Genomic DNA, 17553 nt, shown 5'->3' with positions numbered 1-17553 from the left:
AGGAGAGAGCATTGCATTCTGGGTAGTTCACTGCAGATGAAGGGAATGTTTTTGGGAATAGCTGCAGCAAAACACTAATCTGGGAACAGTGAAGCAGCTGAAAAAGTTTATTTAAGTGTATGCACTGTCCGTGGGATTTACAGATATCTAACCAAGTACAGCTGCTCATGATTGGCTCTGTGTGTTTGGTAGGGACTCACCTGAACACACCTCTTGATAGGTGGGGTTAGGTGTGAAGCCCCCAGCATAGCCAACCTCTGTAGAGAACACTCTAGCAATCTTCCAGAAATGCCTCTCTGCTCCCCAAAAACACCCCATACCTGAGCAGAAATGGGACAGTGAGATCAGATAATAACAATTACTGGAAATAGTTGGAGGATAAATCCATCAACAAAACTTTTGGCTTATCATGCTGGTTCCATTACAAAGCCTATCCTAACTACAGCTGTAGTTTTTTGATATTTATAATGTTTTGTTGATGGGTTCTAATTCTGCAAATTATTAAAAAAAAGAAAAAAAAAAGTAAAAAAAAACATTTGGCAGTCTTGAAACTTTGTGGACCCTTCAAAATCGCACCCTGCTGAAAAGATCATCTTAGACCAAAATTATTTTCCACACTGATTCAGGCTGATTTATGTAAGTTAGTGCTGGTTTAGCTGGTGGATAAGCATAGCCACGCTGTTCAACAATGACAGCTGGTCAACCAGCATGTTTTTTGGCTGAAGCTAGTTCACCAAGAAAATCTTGCTGGTTAAGACAGTTAAGAAGCCTGGTGAGGACACCAGCACATCAGCACCTAGAACACATCATATGCTGGTGACCAGCTATGCTGATCTTTTCAGCAGGGCATAACTTCTGAGCCACAACAAAATATTTATTAGAAATTATCAGGAGCTCACATGACAATAAAACTTGCAATTTGTGTAAAAGTTTTTTTTGTTGAGCTTCAGAGTACTATATACATTTTCACATACAGTGTTTGGACATTAATAACATTTTAAATTTACTTTGAGAAACAAGGCAAGGATATCTGGAATATGATTTTCTCCAAACGCTGTAACTCACCAAACATGATCATCTCCATGCCATCAGGAAATGGCTCCACTGTAGGCTTCCCATTGGCAGTGTGCTTCACTGAAGAAAAAGAGGTGAGAAAACCACTAGAATTAAATGTTTGTATAATAGCCTATAATGGCATTTCCCCCAAAATTAATGCAGAAAATATGAAAAGTCTGCAGAATCTGCCAGGGTCTGTCTATCCCTGCTGAAATGACCGGCATTGCTAGTTACCAGTATATGTTGTGTTTTGGATGCTGATCCTGACCATGGGATGCTGGTGTGCTGGTGTACATGAAAATTCTGTCGACATTGTTCTGAACCATATGACTTTCTTTCTTCCATTGAACACAAAAGATGATAGGCTACCGTGATCTACCCAGAATGCAATGCTCTCTCCTAGATGATGACAGATTTTAATTTCTGAGTGAACTATTCCTTTAAATTACAGCTATTTGACTTACTTGGTCAACCAGTTGACGAGCGCCAAACCAGCACTAACTAGCATAAACCGGCCCGGACAGGCAAGGAAATTCATGTTGGTCGAGGCTGGTCTTTTCAGTAGGCATGGGTTATATGTGTGCATGTGGCACGAGGTGGCACTGCTGCCGATGTTGGGACTGTCTGACTGTGGTTCTGTGCTGGGGATTATTGCAGATTTGGCTGGTCTGCTCAGGCTAAGCTGAATCAGTGCTGCTGTTTCTGCAGTGGGAGACACTTAGCAGATTACAGTGCTGAACCTCCCCCACCCCACCCAACACACATACACACACACACACATGCACGCCCACACATACACCTTTAAACTACCCAGAGAAGGTCACAAACTATGTGCGATGCAAATCATCTAAAGAAAACAACACCCATTTTCAGAAGGCCCTGCAGAACAACCTGCAGTGGATTACGCCACATGGAGAAAAAGGGATGGACAAACAAAATGTTTCCTGAGTTGGAAGGATGAGGCCAACTGTGCCATACTGGAATTAGAGCAGTAAAGAGGAAGAGAAAAGAGGGACAGATGTGCTAAGGATTAAAGCTAAGAAGACTGAAGTGATTTACCACCTAAATCTCCAGGCAGCAAAGGATAGTGGTTTACACACAGCACACTAATTTTAGCATATGGATGAAGTAATGTGTCACGGCCTCGCAAACAAAGACAATGATGATAAGTTCTCTATGCCTCTTTAATCTCTATAACGTTTAGATTATGTTATAATGACCTGAATGCTGAAAATCTGTCCATTATCGACTGCAAATGCTAAATCTTAGAATGGTGAGAAAAAAACAATGGGTCCCCTCTGTTGTATGGAAATTGGGAAGTCACATATTAAATAGCTTTGTTTTAAACCCCTAATCCTAAGTATTAATTTCGGCGCATAACTTCGGTGCATAGTGCATACTATGAACATGAATGATGCCTCAAATCGTGTGGCTTGTTTAGGTGCCATTATATTTCTAAACAATGAGACTTAAGCTGTGTCCTAATCGCATACTTCTACACTATTATATACCATTTGTAGAGTAAGTAGTGTGAGTAGTGTGTTCACACTGAAAAATGCAACAAGAAGAAGAGTACAGAGTACCAAGATGATGTACTTCTTCAACTGAAATAGCAGAGTATGGAATATTGGACACTTGCACATGCACTACACTGTCGCGGCCTGCCCTACATAGCGGAAGGGAAAAAGTTACCTGGCTAACGAAATGGAGTTACCTAACTGATGAAACTTTTGTGAAGACAGCACCTTGCAAAACTGAGTTGAATGCTTCAACCCCATGATGTGTCAATATGTATATTATTTGAGATACAAGTGTTGGACTGAGGTTGGCTAATGGGCTAAAGCTAGTAGCAACACATCCAATGATTTTGAAACATTACTTCCATTAGCTGAAAAATGGTGACTGTTTCAGTATAGTAAAAAAACATTAGTGTTCCAATGGGGTGGGCTCTTTTGACTTGGGAAACTAAGCAGCCACCTAGCAAACACCCTAAACCCAATAGCAACCATCTAGTAAAGCCCTAGTAACTACCCACAACACACTAGCAACGTGGTGGTTAGTTTTTCAAGGGCAAGTACCACTTACATTTTCTTCATAAAACGTAAAACATCTACTCTTCTTTTAGCATAGTGATTTCTGTTATTCAAAGGAGTCTTTAGTATTTATTCTTTAGCAAAAGGAGTCTTTAGCAATTTAAAGGAATGCACACAGGTCAGAATTAAAGAAAACAGTGTGTTTGGTTTCTTTTGTATATCCTGTTTTGCACATCAAGCACATTCAACAACAAAGAACACTTCTTAACATACAAGGGAACAAGATGACAAGCAAACAACTAGGAGACAAAGACAACCAGGAAGACAAAAGGCACGTTATAAAATCAAGATAAAAAAAAAAAAAGAGCAACTTTTTTTGTCACCTTGACAAGCATAGCTTCCTTTATTATTGTTGGGGTGATGACTTGTGCATTTGCACACACACACACACACACACACACACACACACACACACACACACACACACACACACACACACACACACACACACACACACACACACACCTCTGCAGACATATTCTTTCTAGATCTCACTATGTTCAAACAGACCACCTAGCACTGATCTGCCAGCTAAGCATACAATTATGCCATTTCTAATTTCTGCCAGGGCGGATCTGCAAAAAACGAAAAGAAAAAAATTTCCATGTAAAGGAGGACAAACATATTTAAGAGTGAGTGATGAAGACAGGAATGGGCAGAGGAATAAAAGCGAGGAATGTGCCACAGATGAGTGCAGCGGAAATAAGAAGCCACGTGTTTTTTTGTCTTTCATGCCTTCCTGCCTTTTGGCAGCAGATAAACGCGCAATTCCCTCCATCCAGAAAAGATGCAACAAACAAACTGGAAAAAAAGTGAACCCGGCCAAGAACACGCCAACACAACCAACATCCACAGAAGCTCTGGCACAGAAAACCAAGTGTTTTCTCTCTCTCTATCTCTCCAACCTCTTCCCTTCACATTCCCATAATGCCTTACTATCTCTCTCCCCCTCTTTTCTACCTATCTCTCTTTCACACACACACACACACACACACACACCAACCACAGCAGTGTGTATTTCTCCCGAGGAGGTCTGGCATGGGTCTATGAGGTGCCAGTTTGCCTCCTTTAACTGTGTCCTGTGATTCTGCCAAGAGATGCCTTCGCCAACACCACAACACCTTTTGCTGAAAAAAGGACAGTGAAGACAAAGGGAAAAAGAGGGAAAAAAGGAAGTAAGGCAAAGGAAGATGGGTGAGCTTGACAAAAGAACCAGAAGTTTACTTTTTGTTGGAGCGGTGAGACTTGAAAAAGGATTTTTCTTTTTCGAAACTTTGGAGAGAACGGATCTGATTTGTGGTGCACTGTGTTCTGAAAAAAAGAGGGAAAACCAATCGCCTTGTCAAATTTCAGAAATCACACAGGACCTAAACATTATTCGTCAGGGTATTGAATGGTTTTTTTTACAGATTATTTAAATGGAGTCTGCCTGTCAATTATCTTGCCACTGGAATGACCCCTTATTGCACAACAACCCCTCAAAACAGTCCTTTTTCTATGGTTAACAACTCTCTCCTGACCCAAGGACCTTTTTTGATTGGCACCAGCGCTTTTAAAGACACAAGGATTTCACTACTCTGCAGAACATGCCCATATAACATTGGCACATGGGTGAATTCTTATTGGTTGGATGAATATCACATGTGTTGAGTCCATTTTTACTTTGCCTAAACTCTGTGGCATCTTAAATAGCCTTTGCAATTGCTCAAATATTGCTAAAATGCGATACATGAGGATGTAAATGGAGAATTTCATATATGGACACTCAATGAGATCTTATTTGCTTTGCATACAAGATTCAGACAATCTGGGCAGCAAAAACTTCAGAATAATAAAAAGACTAGAATAGGTGAAGAGATCGAAAACATGGTTCTCAACCAACTGCCGATCATTTCGCCATTTGTAATCAAATCCTATTAATTTAATTTGTGTGTGAAATACTGATTCACCTCATTTCATATCAATATATACATTTTTCTTGTAGGTAAAACATTACTCAAAGAAAGCATACCCCCTGCTTCAAGTATGACAATATAAACAAACCTACTGTGGAGTAAAAGGTCTGTACTGTGTATGCAGGCCTCCTTGCTGAGTTTCTGACTCCAAAAATAAAGGAAAAATCATAGTAATCTCAGTCTGAAAGTGTCTTGACCACTGGGCATTCATATTCTTTTTAAACATTGCACATTTAAGAACAAATCTTTTGGGCCATTGCAGCACCAGCTCATGCTGGGTCAACTTAAATCAGCCCAAGACACTAGAGTCACCGACAAGTTCAAGTGCCTGTATGTCCCCTGGAGGCGACTGCTGATGCATTCATACCATACTTCCTTTTTAAACCTGTATCCAAGCAACCATTTCCGGTTGCTATGGTGAGGACAGGCCCCCCTCAATGCTACAGTTTGCAAGATAGTGCACGTAATCTGAGGAACACCTCCAGAATTCTGATGCCTGAGACACAGAGAACAACTACAGGCTAACAGACACAGTAGTAGAAAATTGTATTTTTTAACAATGTGTTGACACAAATATAACACAAACTTCAACATTGGTAATGACTATATGGTTGATGGAACAACTGTCTAAATGATGGAGAAAGATGGGGAAGAACTGGGCTGGTGTCATTTATTATGGTCACCACTTCTTGTCTATTTGCTTGAAATCAAGGCATATATGTAAATATCCATTGTTGTACTACTGATGAATATGGTTTTGATAAATGGATAATTCACCCAAACGTTAAAATTCTGTCATCATTTACTCATTGTTTCAAACCATATGAATTTCTTTCATCTGTGGAACACAGAATGTTGGGGACTGACAGCCTTAGTCACCATTCACTTTAATTGCATCTTTTACCATACAGACATTCTGCCTAACATTTCCTTTTTTGATCCACAGAAAGTAACTCCTATGGGTTAGCAACAACATGATGATGAGTAGATGATAACAGAATATTCATTTATGAGTATACTATCCCTTTAACAATAGCTGTTTTTAGTTCTGCACGCAGGTACTAATTTGTCCGTAATATAGAATTGTTCTTAATACAGGGGGGAAAAAAGTGAGAAAGTTGTTAATTTATACTGGATGGCCTGTAGTCTGATTAGTATATTCTAAATGTTTGGGATCTAGGCTACTAACACAAAGGTTACACTTTTAATCTCAGGCTGGGGAAGCTTAGGAACTGGTGAGCTACTTTGATTAAAGTTGTCCTCTGTCACCATTTTGCCCTTGAGTGAAGCTCTAAACTACAGCCTGTCCATGGTGGAAGGTGTTTAAGGTGACACTACAGACACAACAATATTCAACAATGAACAGAACTACATATGCCATTAATAATTTTTTTATTTACGAAAGAAACGGATTATGTAACGCAACATCAAACTATATCGATATAAACGGTAATGTCTCATCCTATATTTCGTTTGAAAATATATCGATATACCTTAAAAAGTGAATATACAGTCCAGCCCTAAATTATGCTGTACGTATTTTGATCTGTCTCATTTAAATACACTGCTAATTAAGACATTTATATATAGAGGTGTGACTGTGGAAATGACATAAGTGAATTTTCTTAGGCTGTTTTGAGCCAAACTATGCCAGGATGGCAACAGCAGGTAAGGTTTGATCATCCCCCCAAAACCCTGTTCCAACCCCCATAGATGCAGAGGCCTGGAAGCTTCCGCCATGCCGTGACAGCGAGCTGCTTTGACAGAAGGGCCGGGAATGCATGACAGGGGTGGAGCTTTCATGCGCATAATGCACAGATGGGCCCCTGGACACTGCTAGGGCACCACAACTCCCAGGATGCACCAGGCCAGCAAAACTGCCATGGTTATATCTGAAGGATTGTTTGTTTATATCTAAAAGGATATTAATAACTTACATTATTGATGGTTAACTCAAAAGTTATTGGATTAAGAGCAGGGAGCAACTGTGCTTTGTTGTCTTCTAAAAGGAAAATAAATTATTCCTGCTGAGTAATCCAAAGTAGGGCTGTCAATTGGGCAGAGAAACTAAATTTGAATTTTAAAGTCAGCTGATTTTTTAAGAGGGTGCATTGAATACATATAACCATACAGCACCGTGTTATATTATTGCAAAGAAGTGCATTACAAAAACAAACAAAAAAAAAAAAACATTTTAATCGGTTCATATTCTAAAATTTTAAGTCAAACGTAAAATGAGGCGGGAAACGCTTCAATAGGCAGTTCTGTGTTAACATGGTTTTTACACTTGCACTGGTGCCACAGTATATAGTACTACATACTCAAACTTCATAATAACAGTGATATACCACAGTGTTTTTCATTAATTACAGCTGTATGTAGGGCAGAATTATTCCCAGATAGTAGTGGTATTCGGCTGAACTCGGTGGTAAAGCGGCTCATGATCCCTGGGCAGGGGCTGTTCTAACAGACGGAACACAACAAAAAGGAACAGAACGTGAAGATCTTGAGACACACATTCCCAACTTGAACTCCTTTACAGACAAACCCATTGCTTAATCTGAGAAATGCTGATAAGAGAGCAAGACGCAATAGCCAAAGACCTTCACCTACTGTAAGGGGCTGTTAACACCGAACACTTTTGCAACCATCGAGTTTAGCATTTGTTTTTCTATGTAATCGCGGTAGACGAACGTCTTTGTTTCGCTTTGTTTTTGTCTATTCAGCGTCTTGTGCAGGAGCACTATTTTTTAGATGCCGTGTCAAGTTAAAAATAACCCCTGGTTTCTGTTAACCTTTTTTAGCGCAAGAACGCGATTGGTCTGAAGTCATCGCCAGTGTTTGGGACACATCCAAAATTCGAATGCGCAGTTTTAGCATTCGAATGTGCGTATGTTTCTTAAATTCGACGAATATTCTTATTTCGAATTTTTATTTGACAGCCCTAATCCAAAGTTTGATACATTTTTCATGATCCTTTGCATCGAACCATAACAGATATGTAAAATACGTAAAATCTGTACTTCACTAACGCACTGAATGTATATTGATCTGAGCTGCTTAACCCTAAATAGGTTTTTGTATCCTGGAAGATAGAAACATTTGAAAACCTGAAGGCAAGAGCAATGAATGAGTGAGCCATATTTTTGTGAAAAATATTGAAAAGGAGGTCCTTTGACTTTGAAACCTTTATATAAATGTTATATGGTAATTCTTATAAAATGTCAAGAAAATGTCCTAGTCCTATTTAATCCCAAATAAATATATATCAATATAAATATACATTTCATTATGCTATTGTAAAATCAGCAAAAATGAAAGGCAGCGCTAAGAGTGTACTACTATGATTTATAAATACTTTGCATTTAGCGCTGTCACGATTATGGAATTTGGCAAACGATTAATTGCTGTCATACAAATATTTGTGATTATGATGATTAATTGTCTGTTTTAGGGCTTTCATGATTATAATGATTAATGATTATCATTCAAATTGATCTGACAACAAAATTTCGATGCATGATTACGGAATTTAAGAATCGATTATCATTACTTTATTAATACCCAATGTGAGACAGATTCCGTCTCAGATTACAGGATTCTTCCCACCACAGGAGTGGGGCACACGAGATTGAAGGGAAAAAAGTGCACTTTGAAAGTAAGAAAGTTCACGTTGCTGAGTTCACCCCCTGTGACCATAAGATAAACAGGTAAATAGATGGATGGATGGATGGATGCTGCTGAGTTCAGCTTTCTGTGTCATTATTCATAAATGTTTGCGCCCATTTGACCAAAGTAAGTTTGCGATAACGACAGGCCTATACTGTATTATGTTTATATAGCTTTCATATCTCCATAAAATGTATGGACCACAAATAGTACTCAGCTTAAAAATTATTGGTGGGCAGACATGTTGAGTTGAGTTTGAGTTTGTTGAACTGACCAGGGGTGCGTTTCCCATACAATGACTTCACTCACTGCTTAACCACCATAGTATGATGCTAATTAGCTAGTCACGACTGTTTCCCGAAACCTTAGTAACTATGTCACACATCCATCATTCGAACCACATTGGTTCAACAATGTAGAGCTGTCATTAATGACGTTACTTCGGGGGTGGAGTAATAACTTCTGAATATAAAATAACTTTAAATTGTGTTTTACATATATAGCCATAAATAGCCTCCCGAGAGCGTTCCAAAGATGGCCAACAGTAGGGCTGGGTGATTAATCAAATTTAATTTTCAATTACGATTTTGGCTTCCAACGATTATGAAAACAAGATAACCAAGATAAAGTCTTTGCTGCAGCTAGATTATAACGTGATGGCCCGTGATGTAGTGAATCATAATATACAGGTGCATCTCAATAAATTAGAATGTCGTGGAAAAGTTCATTTATTTCGGTAATTCAACTCAAATTGTGAAACTCGTGTATTAAATAAATTCAATGCACACAGACCGAAGTAGTTTAAGTCTTTGGTTCTTTTAATTGTGATGATTTTGGCTCACATTTAACAAAAACCCACCAATTCACTATCTCAAAAAATTAGAATATGGTGACATGGCAATCAGCTAATCAACTCAAAACACCTGCAAAGGTTTCCTGAGCCTTCAAAATGGTCTCTCAGTTTGGTTCACTAGGCTACACAATCATGGGGAAGACTGCTGATCTGACAGTTGTCCAGAAGACAATCATTGACACCCTTCACAAGGAGGGTAAGCCACAAACATTCATTGCCAAAGAAGCTGGCTGTTCACAGAATGCTGTATCCAAGCATGTTAACAGAAAGTTGAGTGGAAGGAAAAAGTGTGGAAGAAAAAGATGCAACCAAGCAAGAGAACCGCAGCCTTATGATTGTCAAGCAAAATCGATTCAAGAATTTGGGTGAACTTCACAAGGAATGGACTGAGGCTGGGGTCAAGGCATCAAGAGCCACCACACACAGACATGTCAAGGAATTTGGCTACAGTTGTCGTATTCCTCTTGTTAAGCCACTCCTGATCCACAGACAACGTCAGAGGCATCTTACCTGGGCTAAGGAGAAGAAGAACTGGACTGTTGCCCAGTGTTCCAAAGTCCTCTTTTCAGATGAGAGCAAGTTCATTTGGAAACCAAGGTCCTAGAGTCTGGAGGAAGGGTGGAGAAGCTCATAGCCCAAGTTGCTTGAAGTTCAGTGTTAAGTTTCCACAGTCTGTGATGATTTGAGGTGCAATGTCATCTGCTGGTGTTGGTCCATTGTGTTTTTTGAAAACCAAAGTCACTGCACCCATTTACCAAGGAATTTTGGAGCACTTCATGCTTCCTTCTGCTGACCTGCTTTTTAAAGATGCTGATTTCATTTTCCAGCAGGATTTCGCACCTGCCCACACTGCCAAAAGCACCAAAAGTTGGTTAAATGACCATGGTATTGGTGTGCTTGACTGGCCAGCAAACTCACCAGACCTGAACCCCGTAGAGAATCTATGGGGTATTGTCAAGAGGAAAATGAGAAACAAGAGACCAAAAAATGCAGATAAGCTGAAGGCCACTGTCAAAGAAACCTGGGCTTCCATACCACCTCAGCAGTGCCACAAACTGATCACCTCCATGCCACGCCGAATTGAGGCAGTAATTAAAGCAAAAGGAGCCCCTACCAAGTATTGAGTACATATACAGTAAATTAACATACTTTCCAGAAGGCCAACAATTCACTAAAAATGTTTTTTTTATTGGTCTTATGATGTATTCTAATTTTTTGAGATAGTGAATTGGTGGGTTTTTGTTAAATGTGAGCCAAAATCATCACAATTAAAAGAACCAAAGACTTAAACTACTTCAATCTGTGTGCACTGAATTTATTTAATACACGAGTTTCACAATTTGAGTTGAATTACTGAAATAAATGAACTTTTCCACGACATTCTAATTTATTGAGATGCACCTGTATGTGCCATGTTCACTGTGTGAATTTTATCATGAAGAAAATCGGTGATATGAAGCTCTGTTAAGAAGAGAAAGTTTGTTTTTTGTGAGTTAAAGATGGATAGAAGTGAACATAAAGGTGAGAAAGTGTAGTCTTAGCCCATTGTACACTGGAACAAAATACGTTTTTGATTAGTCTTTTTTTGGCTTGTTTTCCAAAATAATATCTTAAACTCCTTTAAAACCACGTACATTTGGGGCCTGGGTAGCTCAGCAAGCAAAGACGCTGACTGCCAACCCTGGAGTCGCGAGTTCAAATCCAGGGCATGTTGAGTGAATCCAGCCAGGTCTCCTAAGCAACCAAATTGGTGTGGTTGCTAGGGAGGGTAGAGTCACATGGGGTAACCTCCTCGTGGTCACTATAATGTGGTTCTCGCTCTCGGTGGGGCGCGTGATGAGTTGTGCGTGGATGCCGCGGAGAATGGCGTGGGCCTCCACACACGCTGTGTCTCCACAGTAACGTGCTCAACAAGCCACGTGATAAGATACGTGGATTGACGGTCTCAGACGTGGAGGCAACTGAGATTCGTCCTTCACCACCCAGATTGAAGCGAGTCACTACGCTACCACGAGTACTTAGAGCGCACTGGGAATTGGGCATTCCAAATTGGGGAGAAAAAAACAAAACAAAAACAAAACAATGTACATTTACTTTAGGAGCTATACTGCAGAAGAATTGTTATTGGAGAATGTTGAGTACAATATTTAATCAGGGCTTGACATTAACACTTGTCCGGGTTTTTGAAGGGGCAACTGAAAGAGCAATTGAAAGAGAATTTTACTTGCCCGACTGGTCAAACAGACTGATTAAAGTGCGTAATTTTATAATTTGCTATCGGTCTAGAACAGCTGCGCCCTGTTTGATTGGCAGGCGGCGTATGTGTGTGTGCTGAACATGCGCGTATTCCGAAAATGCTCGCGCTAATGCGCACCTGAACGGTCAAATCATTTCAAAATTCTGCCAAAATGCCCGTCTTGGTGAGGTATTCATGTAAACACAGAAAGTATTATCTAAAATGAATGTAAACAGCAAAGAAAAAAGCATATTTGTTTTAAAATGTCGGACTTGTAAGTATAAATGTAAGCTAATAGACCTGCTTCTGTCTAGTGTGTCATTATAATAATCAAACAGCCATAACAAGAAAAAGAGAAAACACTTACTGCTCTTGACTGGGTAACTTTAGTAGCTTTAAAAAGTAATCATGTATTATAATCATACAGTAAAGACCAGTAGTAGTTTTATGTTGCATTTCATTCTGAATGTTTACTTGGATACTTGATACTGCTGTTAAAACATTTAAAGCTGTTAAAAAAGCTTATTTTTTGTTCTATTATTTTTAATCTATTTCTATTCATTGCTGATTTTTATTGTTATTTTATTACTGGCTGTTTACTAGTCTTGAATAATTACTTAAGAACATTCTTCCATAATTAACATATTAGTTAGTGTTATTATTTGTTGTGGTTTTGAAGCTGGTATGGAGAATCCTCAAATTTCACAACCGACTACTGAAATTTTAGCATTGTGATAATGTATAGCCTTTATTGTACATGGTAGATCTTGCTGCAATAATGTGATGAAAAAGTAGATCTCATTCCATAGAAGTGTGAGCATCCCTGCTGTAAATGATGGCGATGGTGGCTTTTCTTAATTTGACTACCATACGTAACAAAAAATAATTATCATCAGCCCACTCCTGTATTCCCTGTACACACATGACTGTGTGGCAACACATAGCTCCAATGCCATCATTAAGTCTGCTGATGATACGACGGTGGTAGGTCTGATTACTGACAATGATGAAACAGCCTACGGAGATGAGGTGCACACTCTGACACACTGGTGTCAGGAGCACAACCTCTCCCTCAACGTCAGCAAGACAAAGGAGCTTGTGGTGGACTTCAGGAGAAGAGAAAGAGAACACAGCCCCATCACCATCAATGGAGCACCAGTGGAGAGAGTCAGCAGCTTCAAGTTCCTCGGTGTCCACATCACTGAGGAACTCACATGGTCCATCCACACTGAAGCCGTTGTGAAGAAGCCTCATCAACACCTGCACTGTAGAGAGCATCCTGACTGGCTGCATCTCCGCCTGGTACGGCAATAGCACCGCCCACAACCGCAAAGTCCTGCAAAGGGTGGTGCGAACTGCCAGAAACATCATCGGAGGTGAGCTTCCCTCCCTCCAGGACATACTGTATTTACCAGGTGGTGTGTGAAAAAAGCTTGGAGGATCATCAGAGACTCCAGCCACCCGAGCCATGGGCTGTTCTCACAGCTACCATCAGGCAGGACCCGCACCAGCCGACTTCATGATAGCTTCTTCCCCCAAGCAATCAGACTTTTGAACTCTTGATCTCTTACAATCAATATACATCAGCAATGCACTTTATTAATCTTATTATCTCACACTGGACTGTCATAAATTATATTCTCTCTTAACAACACACTGGCAACTGACTATCAGCTGATAGCCTGAATGTCAATACAGTACAATACAAACTACTGTACATTTTATATATACTATATACACTATTTTTTATTGTATGTGTATTCTATATTGTGTGTATTGTATACTGTACATTGTATGTTATTATTTGTATATTGTGTTGTGTGTAATTATGTGTATAATAGATTTTAAATTGTGTAGTAAAAAGTTTATTGTAAATTGGTATATGTCTCATCACTGTCATGACTGCTATGTTGCTCGGAACTGCACCCAAGAACTTCACACAATATTGCACTTGTGTATATGGTTGTGTGACAATAAAAGTGATTTAATTCGATTTGATTTTTGATATGACAATAGCCTCCTCCCCTACCCAGTGCAGTTTACATTTCAAGTTCAAGGAAATTCACTGTTAAAAATACTTTTTTTTTTTTTTAAAGTTCACTATTACTTGCATTTGCAGTTTATGCATTTAGCATGATGTTTCCAAAGTCAATGAGTAATCGTGTTAAATAATCGTGATCTCAATATTGACCAAAATAATCGTAATTATGATTTTTGCCATAATCGAGCAGCCCTATAGCTGACAGTGGACTGACTTGCTAGAAAGACTTTGGTTTGGGGTTTGAGTTGGGGTGTACATTTTATAAAATATGCATTCCTCTTCACTGTATTACATCCTGTACAGCTAAAAACAACTCGCTTCACAACTCGCTTTTTGTGCCCCTCCGTGGTGATTTCACCCAGAAAATAGAGCTCACACCTGCCCATACGCCCAACAACACTTACGACTTTGATCACTGAGGGCAGTGTTTTGCATTTTGGTAAAAACAGACCAATTTTAGCTTAACAAAAGTCAACCTACTGTTTCCGATTTCACTGTGAGATCAGTCTGGCTTCATATGATTTAAGAAGTCATTTATTCATATATGATTTGGAAACTTTTAATAAAATAGGGATATATGATTTCCTTTATATCTTTAAAAAATGATGAATTACATGAAAAATCATATTTAAAATATAAACTTTTTCCAAATACTTAAAATATGTCTCTCATTTTAGTCAACATCAGTCTTTGACAATTTAAATATCTGAAACACTGATAATGACCATCTTTTTTCGAATTGCGGGAATGAGAATTGGGGGTAAAATGTGCGTAATTGTCATGAAAATAATGTCACAATGTATAAAATCTTAAAGGCCCCAAAATAGTCTATCTTTATGTTCTTGCCATTTTTAGGGTAAAGCACTGATCCTCTAAAGAGCATGTCAGCCTAATGAGAGAAATAACTTTTGACATTATGGCTAAATTACATTTATCACCCAGAAGTGCCATTTCTACATTACATAATGTATAATGCAACAGTACATTATTTGTTTATTAAAAGAAAGACATCTTTAATGTTTACCTTTGCAAAAAAACTTACCATGGTAACCATAATTACCGCCAAAATACCATTGTTATACAGTTATTATCACAATAGCAGTGATTACTATAATTGTATGGTATTTTGGCTTGGATTTACGGTTACGGAGAGTTTTCTATTAGAAATGTATGTAAGTCACATTAATGTCCCTTCAGATGACCTGCTGCGTGACAGCCAAATTTCAAGAGATGTAATTTAACTGCCACAACAATTTTCTCCTCCCTGCCCTTCAGAGAGCGCTCTTTGGTGGGCAAAACGCTTTTGTTTGCCATAATGAGCTGAGCGAGTGTCACACACAGACCGAGCTGCAGGGCGATGGCGATGACGATGATGATTGCTGCGTGCACTCGGCTTGTGCTTGCAGAAGTAAATATGTCCGCTCGGGCGCCATAGAGCTGGAGGAGGAGAAAGGGGACGGCCTCGCCCACCTCATGAATATTCATCAAATGCCGGGGGAGTTTGCCAGCTGAATATTAACTAGCCAGAGGTTAATGTGACTTTGCCACAAAAGCCTCCTGTGTGGTATGTGCAGGTAAGAAATTAAATTAAAATAAATATCCACATTAAGAGATCTGTTCGGCATGCAAATGAGCTTCCAGCACCCCCTTCACTTCGGCTGCCGGCATGGTAAAACTGAGCATCTGTGTGCTGTCATAGAGGGAGTGGGGTTGCATACATTAAAATTAGCATCTGGAATCCATTCATCATGATTATTGCTATTTCTGTGCATGTAAATACTTGCATTAATTCCTACCACTGCAGTTGTGGCTTTATTCAGTGACAAGTGTATAAATAAAAGCACTGTCTCCAAATCCTGTCAATGATAGGGCGATGTGCCTCCCATAAATGTTATTTTCCCCATCTAACAATCCAAGATAATTGCTCATCCAGACTTCAAATCACTTGATCTAGACCTACACTGATGCTTCAGCCTCCCCAAATGTATTCCTTGGATTGGAATATTAAAAATGTTAACATGTATGCCACCAGTGATCCACATAATCCCATAAATTTAGCTCAATATTTGCAGTTATAATGTCAGCAATCTGCATCTGAATTGCAGAAACTGTTTATCAACGCTCTGTACCCCACACACATTCCTTGTTTTAAAATAGTGGCCTCTTATCTCAGCAGAGAAATAGGTATGGTGTCACATGTAGAGTTGTTAAGGGCAGAAAGGGAGTCTGAAATTGCATTGCAAATGAGAGATAATTACCAAATGCAAGCAGGCGAGAGCCACAGTGCTAAAACAAAACATGAGCAGGAAATCACTGGCTTATGGAAGAGGTGGAACAGATATGGTGGTGAAGAAATGCGGAGAAAAATTTATAAAAGACCATTGCCCAATTGTATAGAACTTACATTCCTGTCAGAACCATGGCATAGTAGGTAGTGCATGTGCTTGTGACACGTAAAGAGCTGTTGTATTTATGTCTCATGAGGTTGCATTTTCGAATCATGCCTTAATCTCATTTCCTCTATCTTCCTCCACTTTTCTATCTGTTCTTGACTCTCCTACATTAAAAGGCAAATGTCCCACAGACAAAATTAATTAATCAATCCGTTAAAACAAAGCACTTTCTGCCTGATTTTCATACAGGCTCAACACAACGGAAAAGCCACAATACAACAAAATTAAACCACAACACAATGAAATTAAGCCACAACACAGTAGAAAAGCCATAACACAATGAAATTAAACCACAACACAACAAAAAAGCCACAACACAACAAAATGAAGTCAAAACACAACAAAATTAAACCACAACACAACAAAATTAAGCCACAACACAATTAAATTAAACCACAAAACAACAGAAAAGCCACAACAAAACATAATTAAATCAATACACAATGGAAAAGCCACAACACAATGGAATTAAGCCAAAACACAACTAAATTTAGCCACTACACAACAAAAGTAAGCGACAACATAACAGAAGTAAGCGACAACATAACAGAAAAGCTGCAGCACAAGAAAATTAATCCACAACACAACAAAATTAAACCACAACACAACGGAAAAGCCACAACACAATGAAATTAAGCCACAATACAATGAAATTAAACCACAACACAATGAAATTAAGCCACAATACAATGTAAAATACACAACACAACAAAAGTAAGCGACAACATAACGGAAAAGCTACAGCATAACAAAATTAAGCCACAACACAACGAAATTAAGCGCAGCGCAATGAAAAAGCCAACACACAACAAAAGTAAGCCACAACACAATGACATTAAGTAACATCACAAAAGTAAAGCCACAACATAACAGAAAAGCCAAAGCAATATTAAATTAAACCACAACAAAATGAAATTAAGCCACAACACAATGCAAAGGCTACAACACAACAATATTACTGTAAGCTACAACACAACTAAATTAAGCCACAGCACAAAAAAAACAAAAAAACAAAAAAAAAAACAAAACAAAAAAAAAAAAACTAATCTGGCTTAATTTCATTGTGTTTTCGTGTTCATGTTCTTTTTTTTTGCTAATTTTGTTTTGTTGTGCACCCCTATGCTACCTTAGTATGGAGTGCGATAATGGTAAACAGTGCAAAATAAGCAGTTAGGCAAAACAGTTAAGTAATTAGTT

At 38.8% G+C, this 17553-nt stretch overlaps 1 protein-coding gene across 1 annotated transcript in view; it reads right to left on the bottom strand.

Moving 5' to 3' along the window:
• The window catches only part of LOC127455114 (mitochondrial peptide methionine sulfoxide reductase-like), a 97832-nt gene that overhangs the window by 43971 nt on the left and 36308 nt on the right, over nucleotides 1–17553 (bottom strand). Inside the window, exons 2-3 of the mRNA XM_051722716.1 lie at nucleotides 1066–1134; nucleotides 201–320 (exon numbers count right to left, since the gene is read on the bottom strand). Of these exons, the coding sequence (XP_051578676.1) occupies nucleotides 201–320; nucleotides 1066–1134 (189 nt within the window). The remainder of the gene's footprint in view (nucleotides 1–200; nucleotides 321–1065; nucleotides 1135–17553) is intronic.

The sequence above is a fragment of the Myxocyprinus asiaticus genome, chromosome 17, assembly GCF_019703515.2.
Source record: "Myxocyprinus asiaticus isolate MX2 ecotype Aquarium Trade chromosome 17, UBuf_Myxa_2, whole genome shotgun sequence".
Lineage (NCBI taxonomy): Eukaryota > Metazoa > Chordata > Actinopteri > Cypriniformes > Catostomidae > Myxocyprinus > Myxocyprinus asiaticus.
Note: the sequence above shows the minus strand (reverse complement) of the source record. Positions and strands in the feature narration are given on the sequence as shown.